Source organism: Amyelois transitella, chromosome 3, assembly GCF_032362555.1.
Source record: "Amyelois transitella isolate CPQ chromosome 3, ilAmyTran1.1, whole genome shotgun sequence".
NCBI classification, from domain to species: domain Eukaryota; kingdom Metazoa; phylum Arthropoda; class Insecta; order Lepidoptera; family Pyralidae; genus Amyelois; species Amyelois transitella.
The window spans coordinates 9,644,596-9,669,148 of NC_083506.1; the positions used below are offsets into that span (position 1 = coordinate 9,644,596).

Below are 24,553 nucleotides of genomic sequence, written 5' to 3' on the forward strand. Positions count from 1 at the left end.
AATAAAGTATATGTTGGGAAATACATCAGTATCAGTGATTTTAAAAGCCATTTTTCCGCATTATAATTTCGGCACGATTTATATAAAAAAATCACTTAACTAAATTGACATACTCAAATGTTGCATAGATTAATGTACTTTATATAGTTTGAGTAATTGCTTGAAATGAAATTGTGGGTTGCGTGACTGAAACCAAACTGTCCAGCCAGAGGAAGTTTGGAGCGCAGTCAAATTAAATTAGATTAAATTGATTTATTGGTTGAACGCGCGGCTTTTAAAAAAAATAAAATATCGAAGTTACATAAAAGAACCCTCTGAGATTAAACTTTGAGCACTCAAGAGGCTTTTCAGTTCCTTTCCCATTTCTATAGATTGGACTTATTTGGACTGTGTTCTCTATTGATTTGTATTTTTTAAAGGTAAAACGAATTCCGCGTTTCAGTATTGCGGATGATCAGCCGTTTATGAATCTATTATTTAGTATTTCAAACAATGGTAAAATTACCGCGATTTTATTTGCGATACCTGTCTGCCCACCACTAAACTCTAGAAATGTAAATCTCAGAGTAAATTACGTATACGAATGTTACACATAAGCTTATTCTCTTTTCGATTTTTACGTCATCACAAGAAAGAAATGGAGTAGTTCTTTTCTAAAATACCGGGAATCATACCATAACTACTGTTTTTTCCGGTACCTACTTCAGAGTCGTCACTTCTATCATCTAGTTAATGTAACTCCAGGCTCTGTGCGTCCCGACCACTCCCGGCCACGTCTCGCTTCGTTATCCGCCTCTGCGGCTACAGCAGCCCTAATTAATGACATTCGATTTGGAAAATAAGTGGAAAATAGACCGCCGTAGTTGCATCTTTTCTGATCCTGGGAATGAGAAGATTGAATTTATAATTAAATAAAATTTTTAAATCTTGTAACGGAACCTGTAGCTATAGTATAATAGGTTATTAACTTTATTAGGCACACGCAAAACTGTGTTATTAGTCTATTCACTGTTGCAACTTGAGCGGTGTTGTATCTAACCTCGTTAATTGACGAGGGTACTGGAATACTCCTAATATTCAAATAACTACAGTCTTAATAAGACATATTCATTAGTTTCACTAAAAATTAAAAAAGGCACCTTTGTCAATATGAAGATGCGTAAGCGTATGATTTTCATCTTTGTTTTGTATCGGTTGGTGTTTTCTTGTCTACTGTGGGAGATATTTCGGCGGCTATTGTTCATTAAAATACCTACACAACTCATTAGTCGACTATTGTTTTGAAATAAGTTATTGTGTTGAAACTTAACTACTGCATTTGTTATGTTTTTCACTAGACATAAATCATGAAGATAAAACAGAAAACTATAAACCAAATTTTAATTTAAACATTTGTTTGTAATATAAGTGGTCAAGAAAAACAATGCTATTATATTTTTACATCTTATAAAGTAGGTAACTTTAATTAATAAGACAGAACCGCCGTCATAATACGAGTAGGTACTATACGCTTGGTAAAATCATAATTTTCTTGTCTAGAGAAGAAATAAAGTAGTTATAAAAATACCATTCCGTTCTAGTCAATTAGGTACTTTGGCATGGTTTGTTAACTTAGTCCAGTTTACTTGCTAAGGTCTTAATTCACACCGGCCAGCGGTTACGCAAGCTATCATTCGTATAATCACACAAAAAGTGATATACATCACTTGAATAATACCACAACGGATTATTAACCAGATTCATTGAAAAGTCAACGAAAAAAGTCGAGAATTGAACACAAAAACGTTCACATGGAAGTGTAGCGACGTATAAAGCGATTTATACGCGATAATTCCGATACATAAAACATTTCATTATAGGCAGCGAGGCCCCATTATTCAAAGATATTTATTCATGTCGAATGATTGCCTTTCTTTTGTGAATCGACAATGGCGTCGCCGGCGTATTCCATTTGCGCGGCATCGTTCATTCCTTATTGTGCACGCGAGCGCCGAGCGTTTTGTTTTGAATTTGGAACGGCTTTTCACGCGCTCGCCTCCCGCGCCGCCTGGCCCACGGTATTCTATTCTAAAATTAAATGGAGCCAAGATTGATGAGTTTAGACACGACCTGTGACACGCACTACTGAATGTTACATACACCTCAGCGTTGTAAGCTACGTTCGATTGTTTGGAATGTGCTTTATTTCACCCTTTATAAACGGTAATTATTGGTAGCGATCGCGAGCGCGGCTTGTTTATGTAGGTAGGTACGAGGATATGGGTCCGTTTTTGTTTGGCGTTTGAACGTCTAATATGATTTTTTGTAAGCTTCTATTGAGTAGAGTAGCCACATTAAAATGACGTTAATTTGTCTCTTAGTTGTGGTTGCTAAAGACTCGATAAGCTCGTCGGTTTCTGGTTAGCTAATTGAACGTGAATTATTTTTATTAAGAATTGCTGCAAAGATTTTTACTTTATTGGTTAGTTAATTAATTACCGACCAAGGTGTCAAAATTTGTTATATAAATCTCTATTAATACTAATTACTTATTGACTTAATGTTATTTTGCTTGGGAAACACGTTATGAGAAATATAAGGGTAATTAGATTTTACATGCAAATATAAGCTTCATATTACCCATCTTTTTTTACAAATATTTTTTTATTCATTATATTTGAAAGGGTCACGGTGAAGCGATAATATTTTACCTATAGAAAAAAAATTATTAACATTGATCTACACGAATGTATGAAACTCAGAAAAGTGTCTTTGCTACTCAAAATGAAGAAATGAAGCCGAACTATGGAATTTCTCTACGCAATTTCTTTTAATGAGCCAAAACAATATTGGGCACAAAATGTTATCGATCACGATCCAATGAAAAAATGAGTATCTGAACGTGTATCGGAGTTATTATAGACCTCGAGTTCTCATTACACACAGAGTGCGCAGTGCATTACTTTTTTTAGGACGCTAGTTGTTGAGTAACTGTAGAATTAGTAGGATAGGAAGCATAACAAATTAGGTCATTTGATTTTGAATCAGAAAAAGGATTTTTTGTTGGCACGGTTAAGTGTTAAGAGGGTCGCATCGATGTATTGAAGCTCCTAAAATTGTAAGTGCCTAAAATTTCCTTAAGTAAAAGGTGCATGCATACAAGCATACATATAATTATATCTTTATACCTTACGGTACTCCTGCCACAGCCTTCAGAGATTTGACTTGTTTTTGTTTTGATATAAAAAATATGCTGATTTGGTAGCGAAAAAAAGCGTAATATGTGTCAGCCTGCAAGCCGCTTCTCCTTCTACGCGGAGATAACCTATAAAAGTCAAGGAAGGCTTGTTTATAAACTTTATTATTTCTTATAGGCGATGGACTAGCTACTTTTTCATCATCTCAGAATCTCAATTTCATCATTAAGATTAACAGCTTAACGTGGCCGAAGGTCAATCTTGTGACTACTGGCTATGTTGTGTCCCTCTGAACATGTGTAAACAATAAGTTGGTAAGTAAATGAGTAGTAGTTTTTATATTCTGTGATTAAACCTATAATTATTAAACGATAATGAATATCACATTTTAAATAGACGAGCATTCTACGGAAAAATCTAATAATTATTTTATTGCGTATCTTCCTCCTTCTCACGCGGCTCGCACTCTATTGGAAATAAGTTTACTAGTTCTATGTTACCTATAGCCTAATTCGAATGTTTGGGCAACAGTGAGGCCGCGGGAAATTGGGGCAAGCGTGGTGGTGTGCCCTGCCCTGTAATTTGCCCGAACCGCCGCGCCGCGTGCTTCTTAGAACCAAACTATCAGCTCTATTCCAAAATGTAAACCATTGTGTGTAAACAAAGGAGAAAAAATCTAATTGAACATGTTTTTTGTACCCAAATATAAAACTCATATTTTTGGAAGGGACGATATCTTGGAAAGTTAAACATGGCACTAAAATTCTTGTGTTTTAAACGATTCCCACCAAAGAGGTCGATGTGTAAATTTAATAAATACATGCATACATATAATCACATCCCTTACAGGGTAGACAGAGACAACAGTAGGTATTTTGATAGAGCTTTGACCACGTTCCGTTCAGTGGCTAATGAGAGAATTGAGATTCAAAAATTGACAGTCTGTAGCCCATTGCCTAAAAGAAGGATCCCAACTTTATTAGTATTTCTTTTGACACAGACCATGCTTTTTCTTCGCTATCAGACTAGCATAGCAGTGTGGAAGCTAAAATAAGCACGCGTTAACAAATGCGAGAATTTAATTACGATTGATTAGTAGATAATAAATAGTTAGGTATTGGAATATAATTTAAACGGTATGCAAAAAAGCTTCTTTTGTATATGTGACAACATTTATCTTGTTATTCAGTAAAAGTACACAATATAAATCAATATACTCGTAAAAATATAAAACAAGTTTTGTGATCTATAACTTTATGAAATTAAAATTTGACTGGATAGACAGTTTAATTCCAGATTCTCAAAAACTTCTACAAATATTAATGGATAAAGTTTAAAAATGAAATTTGTAGAATAAACCTATACCTACAGCAAGTGAATAGAGTAAGTTGTGTTCTTGCCTGTACATATTATACCTATGTATGTGAAATGGTTTATGCGAGTTCAAGTCAATCAAACGAGTTGAGCAAGTAAACGGGATTTGTATGTGATAAAACAGCGCCTCGTTACCCCTCCTAGCTTTATTCCCAGTTAGCTCTATATACTAACTGGATAAATGACATTGTCGCATCGCTCAATTTGTATGGGATGTCTAAATGAAGGACACGGGGCTATATGGCTTGGCTTATAGAAGCTTAAAAAGTAGACCATAATCTTCCCGGTTACTTTTAACATTAATATAATAGCTTAGCATTTTAATTGCTCAATAAATTGCGGTCTTTTAATACAATACTGCATTATTAGACTGTCATTTGCATACAAAAGTGGCATGATTTGATTGTATTATAAAAATAAATGTTTATGTTGTTTGTAGGTAAGGCTGCTATTAGAGAGGGCAGTGGGGAGAACATAGAGTTCATATCGTATCATTACGCAGAGCGCGACGCGACTTCCAAAGTTTCTACTTATATTGAAAATTTGATCTTATCAATCTCAATACCATCTTAGGCGTCACAAAATAGAAAGGTTTTATATTATCTGCAATTTAATTAACATCTTAGGAGCCATCCTGATCACATTATTATTTATCAAGAATGTCATCCGGATCCGGTTAGCAATTTTTGTTGGCATTGAGGTCTAATATGTTTTGGTCTCATTCATAAGAATGTCCGGTAATTTTGTGCACAAATGAGGATTAGATTTTACAAAAAGCCAAACTCCTTATTACAATTTGAATGATAATAATCTTTCTTGGTAATAACTTACGCATTGTTCTGGATGCATTTTTTCTTTAGTTGAGGATATGAATATAAACAAGAACAGATGGATACTTTACCATAATCCACACTGGTGATGTATTTATTCATCTTTATACAGCTCTAAGCTTTAAGAATTGCATAAGTATATGAATAACTCAAAGTTCCTATGACGAAGCACGTTGCGCACTCTTATCGTGTCAAAAGACGTTCCTACTACTTCTATGGAGGGAATGTTCGTCCGATTTTTATCTCAAACGGTGAGCCGACGTTTCCATCGTCGTAATTACAGAGTTTAGGCTATAGAGTGAATTATTAGACGCGTCGGGCCGTAATCAAGAGAATAATTGTTATTCACGAGTTTGGTGTTTGGTGAGCGCTGCGGTCGCCCTCTTCGTATAGTAAATTGAATTTTGTTCTGACATATAACGGATCGCTTCGATTTTAGAGTTCCGTATTGGATTTAACTATTTCTGACTTATTTGGATACCGTGAATTAATCATTTTGGTTAAGGCAAATTTTATTAGCAAATTTGTTTTTAGAAAATTTCTAGAAAATGATAAGCATAGGTACTTACCTATTTGATAAAAATATGCCAGTTTTTAAAGTTAGACTTGCAGTAAAACAAACGTACAAAAAGAATCAAATGAATTTAGCATGTATTTCGTTACCTATAGGTATGTATTCTAAAACAGAAAAATAGAAGAAGTTTTATTGAAAACATGGTTTCAACAGCACCCTAGTTTGCGAGCTTCGTATTTTGTTTATTGTGCTAATAAAACTGAATGGTAGTTCTCTTATGGCACTTTGGAGTTGGAAGTTTGAGCTTTTCTGTAGAGGCTTGTTTCGATGAAATACGGTGCCTTCACACGAAACTTTAGTAAACTATGATCGATTGGCACAAACGGATATAACTTTCTATTTAAAATGTCTCGTAAATTATTAATTTAATATGCACAATAAACTGGACCAGTCTACTACAAGATTTACAAGTAGTACACTTATATTTGTGGCTACCATTGAAAAGTAATATTAATTTTATTATTTTACTATTATAGACGGATGATTTATAAGAACATAATACATATATACGAGTAAGTACTTTGACGCAGTATTAAGACGCGTAGCCAAGGCTTCGTAGGTATGGGTATATATAAAAGAGCAACTGGGAACATGCAAAGATGAGAGAGAGAAAGAAAGAATGCGCTAGAACTTCGTCTGCTAAAAAAGACATGAAGTAAATTTTTACATGTTGTGAATACATTTCATAAGACAGGCAGAATTCTTACGATTGGTTGGTTGCTTGCTTGATTTCGATCCGTCAACTTTGTATAACGAGTATGTTTGTTTTTAATTATACACGTATAATTGCCAAAATATCATTGCCAGTAAAAAAATATGCTATTACATTATTTATATTCTTTTGTAAACTGTCTTTTGATAAATACCTAACGGAATAGGCTATTACACTCTTTTTTGAAAACTGTTTTAAATCAATCCTGAGACTGTGTTATACCTATAGAATTTTTATTAAAATTTTTTGAAGCCGAAAAGTGCTCTAAAAACGATTTATTATTTATGATTTTGTATTTTCGCGCGAAAACGCCATCCGCCATGCTGTTTTGACTCGTGACGTCATACTTTTAGTAAACAATACAAAAAATAGGTTATGTTGGATTGGTTGTGTAATAATTTACCTATTATAATTGTGTATTGTAAGAGAATGTTTAATACAATAAATACTTACATCGCTGTTTTAACATTTCTTAACTCAGCAGAACAGAAATCGGGATTGGACGCAAAAAATTTCGCCACCATCAACGTATTAATCCTCGGTAGATTTATATTGTCTGCTTTCACAAAACCGTCTTCCATGATTCTATTAAATTATTAAAGAGTAAAAACCCAAAAACGTGATAGAAATTTTAAAATTTCAAAATAAACAGAGCCTGACATCATCAATATGTTTTCGATTCGATATTTGTTTACTAAAAGTATGACGTCACGTCAGTACCCAACATGGCGGATAGCGTTTTCGACTTTTGAAGAACAGATTAAAAAAGAGGATTTTTTAAATTGAATTATAAAATCCATATTGCACTTTTATGAATAATGATCGATGTTTTTCTTTTATTTTTTACAAAATCTATAAGATACGTGCATTTTTATATTTTTTTTTACATGGTGTAAAATAGCCTATTAAATGTGAGTTCTACCACGTAACTTTAATAATAACCAAACCATAATCCGTTGTCAATTATTAATATTTCAACACCGTATTATAATTACCGTTATAGCCAAAAACGTAACCTAATGCTATGCAATTCACACTAAAAGAATACAAATATAATTAGTTTAATCAAAGCACTTAGAGAGAAACCATTGTGAGATTAGTTAAATTATATTTTAGTGATCGCGAGTTGATTTAATTATTATCTCATACATTAAACAACCGCCATTGAGGCTTTTAAAACAAAACATGGAATACAAGGTAATTTATTCTGCTGGGCGCCGCCCGCCCTCGCAAATTCATTACCAGTACAAGCCGGCGCTTCCGTTTCCGCGTACAGTCACGCCATCTGGCGGGAACTTCGATGTGCAAAGTTTTCATTGCCGGTTCACTATTGGAATAGGAGTTAGGATTTTTATGTAAGTAAGTAAATATATACAAGTCAAAATACTTATATGGATTGAGTACCCAAAGTATAAAACTTGTGATAAGGAATATTTACACAAGACCCGGGCATATCAAAGCTTGTACAAATGTTACATTACTACAACTTTCAATGGATCTTGCTTTAAGTTAATCATCATACCAGTGCAGAATGGCCTGACCTGTTGACACCTATTCTTAAATTTTACGCCTCACTTATACCGAGCCAAAACGTGTGTCGAATGAAACTTTTAGATTTTAAATGAAAATTGATATTTTTCTACTGCTGCCAAGGACTAAATTTTCTGGAGATAATCTTGGCCCCTTACAATAATTTACATTATCATTTAATTTGTGATATCATGCGTGAACGATATTAAAACTGAGACTGAGGGCGTTCTAGACTAGAAAAATTGGGAAGAAAAATATCGGAAAGTGGATCTTAAGTCGAACATATGCATTTACCCGAAGAAAATGGGAACATAGAAAGATGAGATGGGAGAGACAGGCATTGAATTAAAGTTTGTTATTTGCTTATTTTATTTTGTAATGTTGTTGTTGTTGTTGAACTGATAGCTGTATAAACTAGAATGCTTGTAGCCGAGTCTGCAATGTGTTCCTACAGTATCAAAGAAATAAAACAAATTAGAGAGATAGAACAAATAACATATCTCACGATTTGTTTGTAGATCACGAATTTTGAGAATAGGACTCCCAGTGTCGTGACCGGCAGACCTGCGTGCCGTGGCCTCAGTTTGCTCAACCAGCGCTTAGCGGAAAACTAACATAAACTTGGATGTGTAGTGCTAGGCGTGAGTTCCCTGACACCCTCTGATAAATAGTCTTTGTAATGGTAAGCGGCTATTACAGTATTGTTTGTTAGTTTAATGTATGCATGTTCAGTTTTACACTATATTTTTTTAATATTCCAGCTGTTACATACGCTTTTCCTTTATTAGTGATTTGGAAATGGTCTTCAGTTTTTGTTTAGATTAGTATAATTGTTGGAATGGAATGGAGTGTCTGTCTGTTGTCTGCATATACACGCATCACAAAAAATCTTATAAATTAAATAAGATGTGATTTTCATCATTAAATAAATTCATCTTACTTAAAACCTGGTTTGTGGTAAAATTACATCGCCTAGATGAAGTCAACAAGTAAAAAAAATAACTATGAACTTGCCATACATACTGATAAGGCCTTTTGTCATATAAATATTTTTTTCTGTAATTTTTTTGTATACTCTATAAAGATTTACATTACTTACCAATAACATACTTTAACAAATAATTTTAGAACAGGAAAATCCGATTAATGTTCTAAATAATAATAATATAATTACAATTGATTGATAAATTGGACTTTCTACAACTATCGTTAAGGCATGAGCGACATTTGACAGCGAGTGGTGTTGGAGTACATCACAGAGTAGTAAATTATGCAAGGCTGCATTGTGGCGGCGGCCGTCAATCTAATCTCAGTACACACGCGCCGCGACTCACCACAAACACGGCCTAGCTACGCCCCGTGCCACAGAATAGAATATTGTAACAGTATTATAACTACTAAGTACTTACTTCCATGGTGGTGATGAAAATACATAGAGTGTGTGTTAGTTGTAAGTACTTACCTACCTCGTTCCACTTTTTAGTGTTCTAACCAACAACAATTGATACCCAAATATGAATAGCTACGACCTGTTAGACGGAGCAGGATATTTAAAAAGTAATAACATTTATAACTATTTTTTGCTTTTGGTGCTGGTCTGCAAAGGAGTTGATTGTAAAGGTCAATTAAAGGAAGGACTTGTAAACTAAGAATTCGTCTTTAAGCTGATAAGCTATAAATTTTCCTATTAAAAATTTTATGCAATTGGACAACCCAAAATGCTATATTAATATCGGCCATTAGCAGAAGCGTAAAAAACTTTCAATTAGACTCTTTTTTTGTGGATGAAACTTTTATAACTTGATGTACTGTATAACTTACACTATGACCATTATACATGATATGTAATTCAATAACAATAATCGGATTCTCTTTAACGCCGACTTGCTCTCACCGTTCCCTTTAAGAACGTCTTATCGTACAAGTGTATTCAAGGGAATGTATACTCTATTGCTTCACTTTAGAGTCAAAATTTAGGGATAAATATGCCTTATTTTAAATGTGAACATTGGAAAGCAGTTTCGTCGGTAATAGGACGGCTGGTTTGAACTTACAAGAACAAGTGTTACGTGAGATGGTTATTACAGAGGAAAGATCACATCTCGCTCACACGCTGCCTGCGCGACGTTTCAGTCCTCTGTTTACACGAACATTTTGGACTCGCACAATGATTTAGGTAATTTGAACCCATGGAAAGGTAACGCCGAAGTTTAATATAATACCTTTATGCGAAACAACTGTAATGAGGACTTCAAAATATGAAACTCCTGCATTAAATAGCAGCACAAAAACATAATATGCTAACATTAAAAAAATGAACTTACTACAATTTGTTTGCCTATATAAAATTAAGAAATAAAAAATAGTGTTTGTAGAGAATTAAAAAAAAATTTGGATTGCGATTGCTCTCGGTTCACTCAAGTCTGCTTTTTTATTCTTAATAAAATCTTATCTACGGAACGATCATATGTACTCCCTAATATTTGGAACAAACATTAAAATTATTCCATGAATATACATGAACTGAATTTGTCTTACTCTGTACTCAATTATGCAAAAGTTTTAAGGTCGATCGGCTTTTTTGCAAGGGTGTATAAAAAAGCATATTAGTCTCCTATTCACAGAAAATAAAAATTTTTGTAAATGATATGCATATAAAGAAAAGGTGTTTGACACATTTGAAGAGAATAAGTCTAAATTTGTGATTAATTTATTAAGATCACGTAGCCATATCAAAAGTAAGCTATTTATAATTTCGAAAGAAGCGAAGTGCTGGGCAAAATTGAATTAACACTGAAAACAGTTTCTAGTCTATTATTTGTTTGAAACAGCAAACAGATAAATAATTCTGGGTCAATTTAAGAGTGCATAAATAAGAATATAGATAGAAAAGAAAAAAAATAAGAATCCCAAGTTTATAAGCCTATAGGCTTCTTCTAAATATGTAAAAATTAAATAGTTTGTTTAATTTAAAATATTCTTGAGTGCCTAATTTGTTGTAGTATGAGGGTCCTAATCTACTGGGAGCACCGCCACTGATCTTCAATAATAAGTTGTTTTATATCTTTTATTAATGAATTAATTTTTCAACAACTACGTATACGTGTGAGGACCAGTGCGCAGTAACTGATCACGCGTCATTCATTCGTCGCTCTTATACAAAATCGCTGACACATAACCTATCCCTTAGTCACCTTTTACGACATCCATGGGAAAGAGATGAAGTGGCCTATTCTTTTTTATTCTGGTGCCAGAAGGCACAATACGGCACGGCACTAATACTAATTCGATAACAAATCAGTTGACAGATTCAACCAGACAAAATCCTATAATAATCATATTTTAAATATTCGAAAGGTCTGCTCAAATTATTCAGAACCCTTTTAGTCACCATGTACTTTAACACATATTTTTATATACAAATGAGTGGTCATTCCTACAACCTGTTCATACGTTCAAATTGCGATCTCAACGATTTGCAGATGCGAGATAAGAACCAATTAAGTCCACTTCAATATATGAGCGGATAACATTGGCTGCACATTCGTAACCAATTTTCCGAGGTCCATTAATAAATAAAATCTCATATTTGCGCTCGCCCACATCCCAATGATATATAACGTTTGTTAATTAGGTTATCTTGCGAGCGGCATCTCTCAAAGGGCGTCTTAAAAGGCTCGTTGATATTAAAAATGCGGCTTATAACTTTTATCATAAATCACCCTCTGGCTAAGACGAGGGCGCGCGAAAAAATGCGATCTACTTTGAACAAAAAATATGCAAGTAATGACGGACGCACCCTGAGAGCTTTTTTGAGTTTTGGAGATGGTGTGCCTAGAATTAATTAGAGGCGACAGAAAACAGCGGCCGCCACTCAACTTGAAGCCGTGAGCCATAACGATATTATTACTGATGGAGAAATTCTGATTAGTCTGATTGACTTGTAATCGTTCGCCCCAAACTTTCGATTTGAAAAGATTTGTATGTTCGTGACGGGCATATTAACAATTTACACAAGTGACCAAAAAAAAACAGTCTCTTTTTCTAACAGAAGTAGGTAGGTATTTATTCCTAGGACAGACCGTTTTTTATTTTACAGGGTGCAAATAATTAATGTAGGTACCTATAAGATCAAAAAGTATTCAGCTCTTCTACTCTAATATCTTTGTCATTTACCATTATGATGCATTTAATACCTATACCTAGAGCTTCATTTGCGATAATCCTCTGAGATTTTGTTCAACTTTACCAAAAAGAATGTGATAAGGCATTTTTGGAACCATCAAGAAGTTGAGCCACTAGTGTTTAAAGATTTAACAATTACTCGTAGCAATTGTCTTTTTCGTTCTTGTCATTTTGGTTATTTCATTTCATGTGTTCAATCAATCAACATGATATTGATTAAGTAATTGCATCGACATTGGTTGATGCACGAATAATGTCCACCATTACCAATTTTTTGAGTCTGATCTATAATTATGGAGTTTTAAATCTGTGATAGATCTCTCTTGCAGTTTTCTGTAGTTTTTATATAGAGACATTTCCTTTTGAAAGGTTTCTGCCACTTTTTCGTAAGATTATTTCCAGCCGCGAAGGTCAGAAGATCATTTGTGTCGTGATGGGAACCAAAAATCTAATTATTGGGTGTTTTTATGTACTTAATTGAGAAAAAGCAAAAGATTTCATGGGGTCGCAATCGAATCAAAAATAGCCTTTTTTGTAGTAGGTATTCTTTTTGGAAACCATGTCTGATAAAAGACAAACTGATTTCATGAAAATTTTAAGTATATCTAATTAAAATTTTAAAGTGGATTCATTCCACCACACATAACTTAATTTCAGGAAATTGTCGATAAGAATGCTTTCGATGTCCTACCGTCGACATAGTGCCTGGCCATAAAATGAACATGAAACCCAGCAGTTAGACTGCTTACGTATTACGCATATCACGCATTGCACATATCATTTTTAAGACATACTTAGTTTATCTATTCTGTCGGTGTAGGTACAAAAATTTTTGAAGAATTTAATATCTTACGATGAGGGCCTCGGATCTTGAAACATAACGGCTGAAGGTGTATTAGATATCGGAAGGGAACACGTACGAAAGATAAGAGAACAATAGGAATGATTTTATTATAATCTCTAATTTTGGACATTTATCGGTCAAACTTGTTAAGCGAGGATTAGCGCGAGTGAGGCGAGGCGTGAGACCTCATCTCAGACCGTCTGGTCCGGTTTACGATGGACCGTAATAATAAAATATCCACGGCCTTTATCGTTCGCCTCCTCGATAACCATCCGTGACGAATTTGCACTCGTTGGACTATACTCGGTGTCCACATAAACACACCCTTACAATGACTGATGATTGACCGCTGATAATCCACATTAAACTCTAACAGTCTCAGCTAAAGTTCCAATTGCAAAAGAAAATTACGCGAAGTAAAGCCTTTTATAGAGCGCGCGGAGAAAATGGCTGAGATATTCGTATCGATATAAATTTATTTCCAATTACAGCTTGTTGTTCCCGAGTTTTCGAATTTTGTGAATTAAGTTTTTGGATGTAATTCTTGGAAATAATTACTTAAAATCGTGTTATTAATAAAGAATAACGGAAATTAATATGTCACTTATATAGGGATTATAAGTATATGATAAAAATATACCTAAGTATAAGTCTTTGTCGATTGTTTATTACCTTTCGGTGATACATTATAAGTAATACTAGTGGCGTTTCTTTTAAGTGGCAACTTCTTTATAGGTACTGATGCTCACTACGATATCATCAATACATCTCACTTGTGGCCTTCCTCTCACTTTTCATTCCATGATCTCCAATCCAGCAACCCTTTGCACCAGAATGCGGTTTATCTGACTATAACCAGCCCACTCCACTTAAGTTTCGCTACTTTCATTGGAACAGATTATTTAATGTACCTATGAATGATCTTAATTCCTTCAGGAACTTTTATCTACTTAACTCATATCATAATTACCAATATTCCATATATTTGGACTCGTCTATAACGAACAAAATTATATAATGTTGACATTATGTTATGACATTTAATTTGGACAATTAAGACAGGGTAGAGCATCTCAATATCATGGTCTAAATAGGTACACACACTGGGCTCCTTCTCGGAGAGGTGAGGATGTAATCAGGGCTTACATCAGGAGGAAGAAGGAGAGCATCTCAGGACCAAAAATAAGCAGTCAAAAAAGAAGACACGTAAGAAATACCCAGATCAAATTAAATTGACAGCGAGTGAGTGTGATATCTATGTATTTGGTGTGTGGTGGCATAAAGACCGCCGACGGATTTTATGTCGTTATAAAATACTAGGGCTAGTTTGTCCTGTACATTTATATTGAGTAATGAAGACAAGCTTCAGAATCAAATCATAATTTTAATTTAAACAGATTTATATTGTAGTATATCGTACTAGATTACCATATCCACAATACAATATAAAATCTAGTATAATTCCTCTTTTCATAGAAAAGTACCTAGGAATTTTTATATAAGTAAGTACTTACTTACTTAAGTAGCTGTTCCTTACATTCCCAAGAACAAACAGGAAATTTTAGCGTCCTAGGCCCAGTACCTAATCAGAGAGTTTCTTATATTATTGATTGATGATATATTTCAGTTTCATTCAATATGCTTACATAATATTATTTCTTTTAAGCCTCAGCTTGTTTGCAGTATGATGATACCTAAGCCCTTTCTATTTAAAAGTTAATCTGTTTTATACTGATCTATGTTGGGGAAGGATTGTTGAATAGAATCATCAATAGAAGAAATGATGAAGGTGCATTTACTGTTTAATCATTTAATCGTGGTGCATGTTCCCAATTGTTTGCATTTTAAAAAGTTTGTAAGAGTTTGGTAAGAAAAAATGTGATAAGTATCATTACCATAGATATATAAAAGGGCAGACAGCACGTCCCACACGTTTCCATTTACCCAAAAACTCGTAAAAATTGTAAATAGTTTCTGCTTCTGGGCACCGGCACGCCGGCTGTTTTTGTCTCAGTTCGTCCACCTTTCCGCCAATCACAGAATATAGAACGGTATCGAGGTAAAAAATCTTAAAAAAAAATACATTTCGTGACCGATGCGCCTGCGTTTGATTTTTTGTTTTTTCGAAAGTCAACACTTTGGTTATTTATTGTGCAACTGCTTTCTGAAATATTTCATTGGTTTCGTTGTCCAAATAAAAGTAAGTTTATCTAAATTTAGAAACTGAGTAAGTATTTAACTGTGGTAGATGTAGATAATGCTGCTGCGGTTAAGTGGAGTTTTTGTACCAAATACTTACTTAGGTAAAGTAATTAATATTATTTCACATTCCTGTTATTGATTTAAGTTTTCACTTAAGTATAATATATATCTTACGATAATATTAGTCGTTTAAAGCAAGAATATAAAAATAATAAATAATAATAGTCCTCAACTTTGCTGCGCATCAGGCAAATAGACTTTGAACTGCACTGAAGTCAATAATAATTAAAATAATATTTTTTGAAACATCAAACATTTTTATTAGGTACCTACATCAAATATTTTGTGCACAATGCAAAGGCACTTAATATTAAAAATATACAATTATAATTATTTGTTGTTTTACCGACGCAGTGCTATTTTCCCGATACTGTCACTGATCCCTTTATTCAATAAGTAGGTACTGTGGACACTGAACTGAAGTTGTTTACGAAGTCATTGACATTTTATTATTTTAAATAGTTAATCTCTTTACAACACAACAAAATGCCGCCGAAGAAGGATGTAAAGGATAATATGGAAGAACATGAGTCTCGTGATGACTCACCCAAAATATCTTTCAGAGACATCGAACAATCGATGACGACATTTAGCGGAGACGATACTTACCCGATTTCAACATGGTTCGATGAGTTTGAAGATGTTGCGCAGTTGATGGACTGGTCGGAAACTGAAAAGTTGATTTATGCTAAAAGATTACTCACCGGAACCGCTAAACTATTTCTACGATCACTCGGAAGTGTACGGGATTATAAGAACCTGAAACAACAGCTTGATGAAGAATTTGGCGCTAAGTTGAACAGTGCCGCTATACATAAGAAACTTAGCTCAAGAAAAATGAAAAAAGATGAATCTTACCAGCAATACTTCCTTCATATGAAAGAATGTGCACTCCATGGAAACATTGAAGATGCAGCACTTATGGAATATGTCATTGATGGCATTGAGGATACTGAAACGAATAAAGCAATTTTGTATGGTGCATCGAACCTTAAAGAATTTAGAAAAAAGTTAGACATTTATAAAACTATGAAAGAAAAATGTCAGAACCAGCCTAGCCCGTTGTCTACTCAACCAATGAAGAACAAGACTATGAAGAGATGTTTTAAATGTGGAGATCTTGATCACCAAGCACCTGCATGCACAAAAGGTATTAAATGTTTTAGGTGCAATGAATTTGGTCACAAAGGAACAGAATGTAATGACTCACCTAAGAAAGTGCTGAATATTCAAAATGGTAATACCAACATTAAGATTGAAGAAGAAGATAAAGAAGTTAAAATTCCATACAAGAGAATTAGAGTTAATAATTTTGAAAAGATAGCACTAATAGATACCGGAAGCGATGTTAATTTAATGAGCATATCTGAAGTAATGAAAGTTATTAAAGATGAATCTAATTATGACAAAGATACTATTACAGAACTTACTGGGATAGCAGGAAAACGACTACGCACGGAAGGACTTTTGAGCGCGAAAGTTGCGATTGATGATTATAATACCGATTTTAAATTCTATGTTGTACAAGATAACTGTATACCTGTTAGCATTATCCTTGGAAATCCTCTTCTTAAAGAATTTGAAGTCAAGTTTACTGCAGAGGGCGTTTATCTAGAAAAAAATCCTTGCTTGACACGAATTGTTAAAGAAAATAATGCTGTTTATAAAGATCATAACCCTGAAAATAAAGCAATTGTTAAAAAGATTAATAAAATGTTTGAAGAATATAAGAATGCAGAAAAGATGAAAGAAAGTAATATTGATATAAAATTAGTACTTACCGATGAAGATGGTATCCGTCAGGATCCGCGTCCATTACCTCCAATAGAAAGAACATTACATAAGAAAGACTTACGTGTAGCTCGCTGGGCTCCGCTCCTGGAAGAGTACACTAATGAAATAGAACACAGATCAGAAATGGAACTTAATAATGCAGACGCATTAATTAGAAATTCAGTCTGGACGATGCGTACAAAGATTGCTGCCCGTCTGAAGAAAGTACCAAATTATATGTTGAAAAGAGGAATTCTTTGTCAAGAAAAAGATGCTGCGTTTTTTCTAAAGAAAATGCCAATTGAAATAATAAGAAAGAAATACCAATATGGACATTTTGAAATCACGAAGATTGAAGAACCTGTTAATAGAGAGTATTTTATAGAAAACCTGAAAGAAAAGATGAAAAAAGTTATTAATAATTCTGGGTCAAAGATGAAGGTTGGAAACAAAGAATTTATGAAATTTATAGATGAAGAAAAATTAAAGATTTATAATAAGAAAAGAAATGAGTTAAGACTGCATGCTGAAGAACCAATACAGAAAATACAAAAAGAAAATATAAGAAATTATTACAGAAATAAAAAGAAGCTTATCGCTCATATGGATGGTGATTGTTTGCTAAAAAGGAAAGTCTTTTTATTACCTATACAACAAGCTTTGCTGATTTGAACACTTGTTCATCTGGGTCAGATGAATGTGCAGGACGGCCGTGTGGGAGATGTTTAGTTTTTGTTTTTATTTAAATCCTTTTTGTTAGCTAACCTTATTTTTACGTTGGTAACATTAAGATATAGAATAGTGAGTCTGTGGTACGATGTAAGACGTTATAAGATGTGTTTTTAAGAAGTCCAATAAAATAAGAAGATTTACGATATAATTCCGCACTGTTTTACTTTTATTCCCACAACTTTTAATATTATTATTATTTTATTATTTGTATAATTATAATTAGGTAGATATATTAATTAATTAAATTGCCTTATAAGTCTGTTATTTTATCTAAAGGCATAACAATTAAACTTATAAATATGTCAAAGTAAAACATCATTATTATCTTGATACTTTCCATGAGTAGGTAGTAGATTTTACTGCATAAAAATATCTTATAGTCTCTTGACAGGTTAAAGGAAAAATTAAATAAAATAATAATTACATTTTTGATCAAACAAACAGCAGTACGTGGCCAATCAGTATTTTCAAAACTGTTGGCTCTGTTTATGTAGGTACATATTAATTTTTGATCATGTGGTGTCTGTCCATGCGATGTGTGCTCATGAGAAACGTTTAAAAAACCATAATTAAAAAAGTATAAAAAAATAATTAGGTAAAGCACTATTTTAAATACTTATAAAAAACTGTGTACTTACTTACTTTAGACTGTGCGCATGATTCTGAGTTAACCTTCATACCTTTAGGTAAGTAGGTAGGTAACCTACTTATTGGAAAATTTCAAAACAACGTCACACACGCTACCTATTGAGCAACATAAATAATAAATACGTAGTTATTTATATTAATTACGAGTATATTGAAGTTTTATTTTTATTGTTCTATTTTATTCCTTTAAAATGATTTTTATAAAATGATTTAACGTTTAAAAAAATATTTTTATACTGTGCCCAGTTAAAAGAATACCTAATGAATTAAAATTCACCAGAACCTATTACTTAGTATTAAAATATTCGGCATTTTTTATATTCATAAATCAAAATCATTTTGTATCATATCGAATAGGTAAGTAGGTACCTACCTAAGTACTTATCTTATATTTTTCTTATTTTCTGAACTGCATTATTATATTAATTTAATAGACAAATTGTCTCATTTATAATTCCAAATTCACTTACGGTACAAAGTACTTATTCATATCAATTCTCTGTAACCTTTTCATCTCGCCGGTAAAATTATTATACAATGCTGGGAATTTTAATAATACTCATTCATCGTCGAATTGGTGTATAATTCAAATCTCTTTTTCTGTATCATCGTAATTTACATACGCTAAATAAAAAGCGGTGTCATCACAAAAGATATTTGGAGGCAATATAAACATAATATCAATTTAAATTCCTTGTTAGTGGAGCGAAAGCCGACATCATACCTGAAAGTAAAGAGCTTTGATTGGTCGATGGGTGGACCAATAGCGGGCCCTGCATGGAGGCGGCCGTGCACCCCGCAGCGGTAATGTTACCCGGCGGGCGGATCGACCGGCGGGCTCTCCGCGCCTCAGTTACACTCCACACTCTGCATTGAAGTGACGTGATCACACATACGTGTTGTTGTTCTGTTATTATAACTCATATAATTTTTGATCTCGGTGACAGTGATAATGCCGCGACCTTCGCGTGAATCTTATGGCGATCAAAAACCACCATATTCATATATCTCCTTGACGGCTATGGCAATATGGAGCTCGCCGGAACGCATGCTGCCGCTGTCGGAGATCTACCGTTTCATCACGGACCGTTTCCCGTATTACCGGAGGAACACGCAGCGCTGGCAAAACTCCCTCCGGCACAACCTCTCCTTCAACGACTGCTTCGTGAAGGTCCCGCGAAGACCAGACAGGCCCGGGAAGGGAGCGTACTGGACTCTGCACCCGCAAGCTTTTGACATGTTCGAGAACGGCTCGCTACTTCGGAGACGAAAACGGTTCAAGCTCCAGAAAGGAGAAAAAGACAATTTGAATGCCGAATTAGCAGCCCTCGCCAACTTCAATAGGGCATTTTTAGCACGTCAAGCTAGCGCACCGCCGGCACCGCAGATTATTCCTAGTGCCACGTTATACACACCACCAATGTGCGCCCAGTTGAGTCCAGAGCCAGCTGAAATGCCAGAGACGACATCAATCACGATGTTGCCTAAGGAGAGACCTCGCCGGGCTTTTACGATTGATGCGCTTTTGGAGCCCGAACCGCCGCGTTCGTCGCCGTCGCCTCCGCAGCCGATGCTGGTCCAGCCAGCTCCGAGGCTTGGTATATCGATGCCGTCGCCGTATCTAGTGGCAGCTCACAGATACCACGCCGAGCTGCTGCAGGCGGCGGCGCACGCGCTGCGCCCCTGCTACCTGCCGCCGCCGCCGCTGCCGGTCGCGTGACATCCGCGGATCCTGAGTAGCTACCCTACACTATCGTGCAATGCTAGAATCTAAGTATGTAAGTACCGACATTCATATTTGACATTGAATTAAAAGTACTTGCTAGTGTTATTTCCATAACAATACTGTTTTGGTTCAAAAAAAGGCCGAACTGAAAATTGTAGAATACAAAAAATATAAGATGTATAAAGTCATCCCAGTTAGAGAATTTTAGATTTTGATCATTTTTTTTTTCTGTAATCTAATTGGATATAATTTTGTAGATATCAAACGACACAATTATATTTATATAATTATTCCATAGATACAGTGTTTCATTTTTCATAGAAAGCAGATCAAATTGTTTTAGCGATCTCACTTGTAGTTAGGTATTTGTAGAAATTTAAATGAAGGTATTAATAATAATGAATGTTGTGGATGTAATTATATTTGTTAAAAAAATTGTAGGTAATAGTCGAAAATGTCTTGCCGAAACGAAATTAGGTCGAAAGGTAGGTATCTTTACCATAGTTTTTTCGGTTTTAAATCGACATTTTAATACTTTATGCATCAGACTTGTGTAAATAAATATACCTAATTGTATTATTGAATGTTGTTGTACCTACTTAAGTATATTTGTTAATTTATTTTAGAAAAGAAATATTAATTTAATTTTATTATTTTATAGAATAAATACCTATTGACTGTAAATATTGTTTAAATTGTTATAACGAGTAGGAAAATTAAATGAAATAATCTTGTAACTGTATGCTTTTGTTTTATTTATTATATGCGTTAATAATACATAGGTACTTCATTGAATTAAATTGGGTTTAGTAAAATTTATAGCAAGATAACCAAATTAGAATCAGAATCAAATCGCTGTTAAAAAGAATAGTAGGTACCTACGTTTAATATTAATGCTGCAATTTATAAACTGCCTTTGTTTAATTAAAATTAACTGATTTTTTAATGTCTGGGTTTTTGATTCTAACATAAACTTTAAAAAGTGATCATGAGCTTGCTTTTATCCATTTTTGTCCTCGGAAATGATTAACAATTATTCTCCTTGTTAGAGGAGTGTTCTCTTGGAATTATTATTTACTTATTAAATTTTTAACAATATTGATTTAACCATCATTTAAGATTCTCTTGATAAATGTGCTTGTGCAAAAGTTTGTACTTTTAAAGACCAGAGACATAAAAACAGTGATTAGGTTGCAGCATAAAATTTAGAGTGCTGTAAGCAAGGAATCAATATACATAAATTTACCTAAAAATATATTCTAAAGGAACCTAAGAATTAGATACAACGTGGGTGGTTTTACCCCCAACGTCAAAATGCGTGCTGGCCAATGATAAAAAGCTATTCCTCCGGTGGTCTTTTTCACGGTGTAACATGGCGCGTCCACCGCATTTGTCCTCTAATAGTTCGTGTTATTGGATGAGTTCGGTGACTCAGCACTGGCCTTGTTACGCAGGAATCCGAGGAGTGCAACCAAAGTGCAACGGTTCAACTACAAAATTCTAAATTTAAACTTGGCTACAACAACCAGCCAGTAATATAGGGACAATGTGTGAGTGTTCTTGATTCATTTGGTAAATCATTTGTAATTTAAATTTTTACTCGTTACGAGAGTTGTGCAAGTTGAATACTTAGGTATTCGTGGATATGCTTAGATATAGTTTTAAAGTTACTCTTTAGGTGTAAATATTGATTGAATAGATTTTTGAAAGAATAAATAAAATAACAACAATGAAAACGGCAAAAATTAAAAAGGCAGACGGCACAAAGAGATCGAATGAAAGGTCTAAAGTGTCAAAGAATCAAATCTTGAAGGGAAATCTCCCAAATCGCTCAATCGTTTAATCTTGATTTGGACTAACGTTAGTCCAAAGCTAGCCTTCTATATACACATACTTTTTTATACAAGAACAATGGATCATCTTCTTAATAATATTTAATAAGTATTTAATTATCTTTTTTTTAACTCGCACCTTCCTTGATGACAGATTATATATATAGGTAGTTGTTTCATGAGCTACTTACTTATTTTATATTTTACTTAAGTAGTGTAAATACTTATGCCAAAAAACGATTAAAAACAAAATTACTAAGCAGGTTATAACAGACAAACTTTTATATGTAGGTAGATTTAAAAATACCTCACTGATGCCTTGAGTTCATTTAAATTACGATAGCATTTTTTATTGAAACAAACTGTTTATGTTATGCTAAGTAATAACAAAGCATTTTGTGTAAGTTTTAAGTAAATTGGTTCAGTACTTTCGGTGATAAGCATGATCAAGTAGGTAATCATACATACAGACAAAAGACATTCTTTTTTGTTGTTTTACGGTTGTCCCTCTATCCGTTTAAGGCAAAAATACTAAATACCTAATTATATTATATTTATTGATAACATTTAGGAGTACCTATAGATGAAACATTAACATACCGTTTTCCTGTATATCCCTGTAAGGGATGTAGATATAATTTTATACATGGAACAAACTGATAGTTGATCATAATATTTTCCTCCCTTCACCTGTTCAACTCTTGTGAGCATTCAAACATCTAGGTGTGATTAGAATCTCAAAGAGGGCTCTTCTAATAAATCTATTAAAACAAACGACTATAAAGTATGACTCAAGGTAAACACGGCGCTCGATAAAGGCCTAGTAACATAATATTAAAATCAATAATTGCTGCGCAGTAGGTTAACTGATTGACAGCCTGTTTATCCGCTAAACTGTGGGAATTCCTAGTCTATAAATTGATTTAATCAACTGTTAAAGTAGTGTTTGCACAACTGTACTTAATTATACCTATTTGTATTACTGTTTCGTCATTGCTGAACAGTGTTGCCAGCTACAATGTTAGTAAAACTACTTATCTTAAAAAAAGACTGGAAATTTTCTTATTTGAAACTTAACAAAAGTTTTTCGAGATATTGACTTTTTAGTAGGTACTTCCTAGACGGATAGATATATATTTCGGTCACCTTTCCTATGAAGGATTCCATTCTTCGTCAAACGAGTTTTTTATAACTGTACCTAGATTTAGACTAGAACTGTTCATTAAGCAACACAGCTGAACGTGGCCTTTCAGTCTTTTTAAACTGTTGGCTCTGTGTACCCCACAAGGGATATAGACGTGACTATAATGATGGCTACCATTCATACCATTTAGAATGACAAAAATGAAAATTTTGGAGATATCGAAAAAATTGTAGATTCTTCAGTTCACACTGAGGGGTTGGCTACACCGATTACAATAATTTAATTATTGTCTGTCTGTATAGCACCAAAGGTGTGAGAATTACGTGTCAAGTATAAAATAATAACTAGCCTCTGACAGAGGTAGGTGCAGCCATTACACAAGTAAACAAGATCGTAGTTGGCTGTTTGATTACCTGCGATGTTGACTTAATGACCGTGTATGTCATGGCTATTTTAACTTCGAAATAGTAAATATATTGTATAAAATAAAATTTATACAAGGGATGAAAAAGGATATGCAAAATAAAAAATGGGTTTTTAATAATTTATACACTGTAGGTAAGTATTCGCTATGCAATTAATACGGAAAAATATAAAAAGTAAAATCAAGTAACAAGAAGTAAAAAATCAAAAGTAAAAAATTAATTGGTGGTTTAGTAAGTACTTACTTAAATCTTAACATTTAACGGACGTCAGATCAATATTTGAAGAAAACAGTCTACTGCAACACGCTTCAAAAACACACGCATGTCTTGTCCAAATAATAAATATTTGTAAAGGCAGATGTTTGAAAAGGATTATTATACGATCCGAAAATAATGATCGTCCTCTCTTAGCACTCCTGTTGACGTTTTTGCGCCGAACACCTTTGGGATTGTAGCCTATAATTTCGATATTAATATCTAACACATTGTGCCTATCCGTCCGCCGTTGATTTGCCGTTTTTATGGCTTTCCCGACACCGTAACTGCTAATTATTTCTACCATGATATGGCCTTAAGGGCTTTGATAATCCTTGCTGAAATATTATGAACCTTGATTTTGTTGTTCTAAGATTTAAATTGGGTTTGGTTTATGAAGTTGATCAAAAATCAGGATTAAACAAAAGCTGTCAGGTAAGCTCAGTGGTTGTGGGCCAGCTGGGTCATGACAGATTGTCGGACTTATCAAATGTTCGCTTTGAAATTAAAACTATTAATTACTAAAATTAA

At 33.9% G+C, this 24,553-nt stretch overlaps 1 protein-coding gene across 1 annotated transcript; it reads left to right on the top strand.

The window, feature by feature from the left end:
• Positions 1-19,592: 19,592 nt before the first annotated feature.
• On the top strand, positions 19,593-20,360 carry LOC106140116 (fork head domain-containing protein FD4-like). Its single transcript, XM_013341649.2, has one exon. It carries the CDS (start codon positions 19,593-19,595, stop codon positions 20,358-20,360), a length of 768 nt encoding a protein of 255 aa, XP_013197103.1.
• The last annotated feature ends 4,193 nt before the right edge of the window (positions 20,361-24,553 follow it).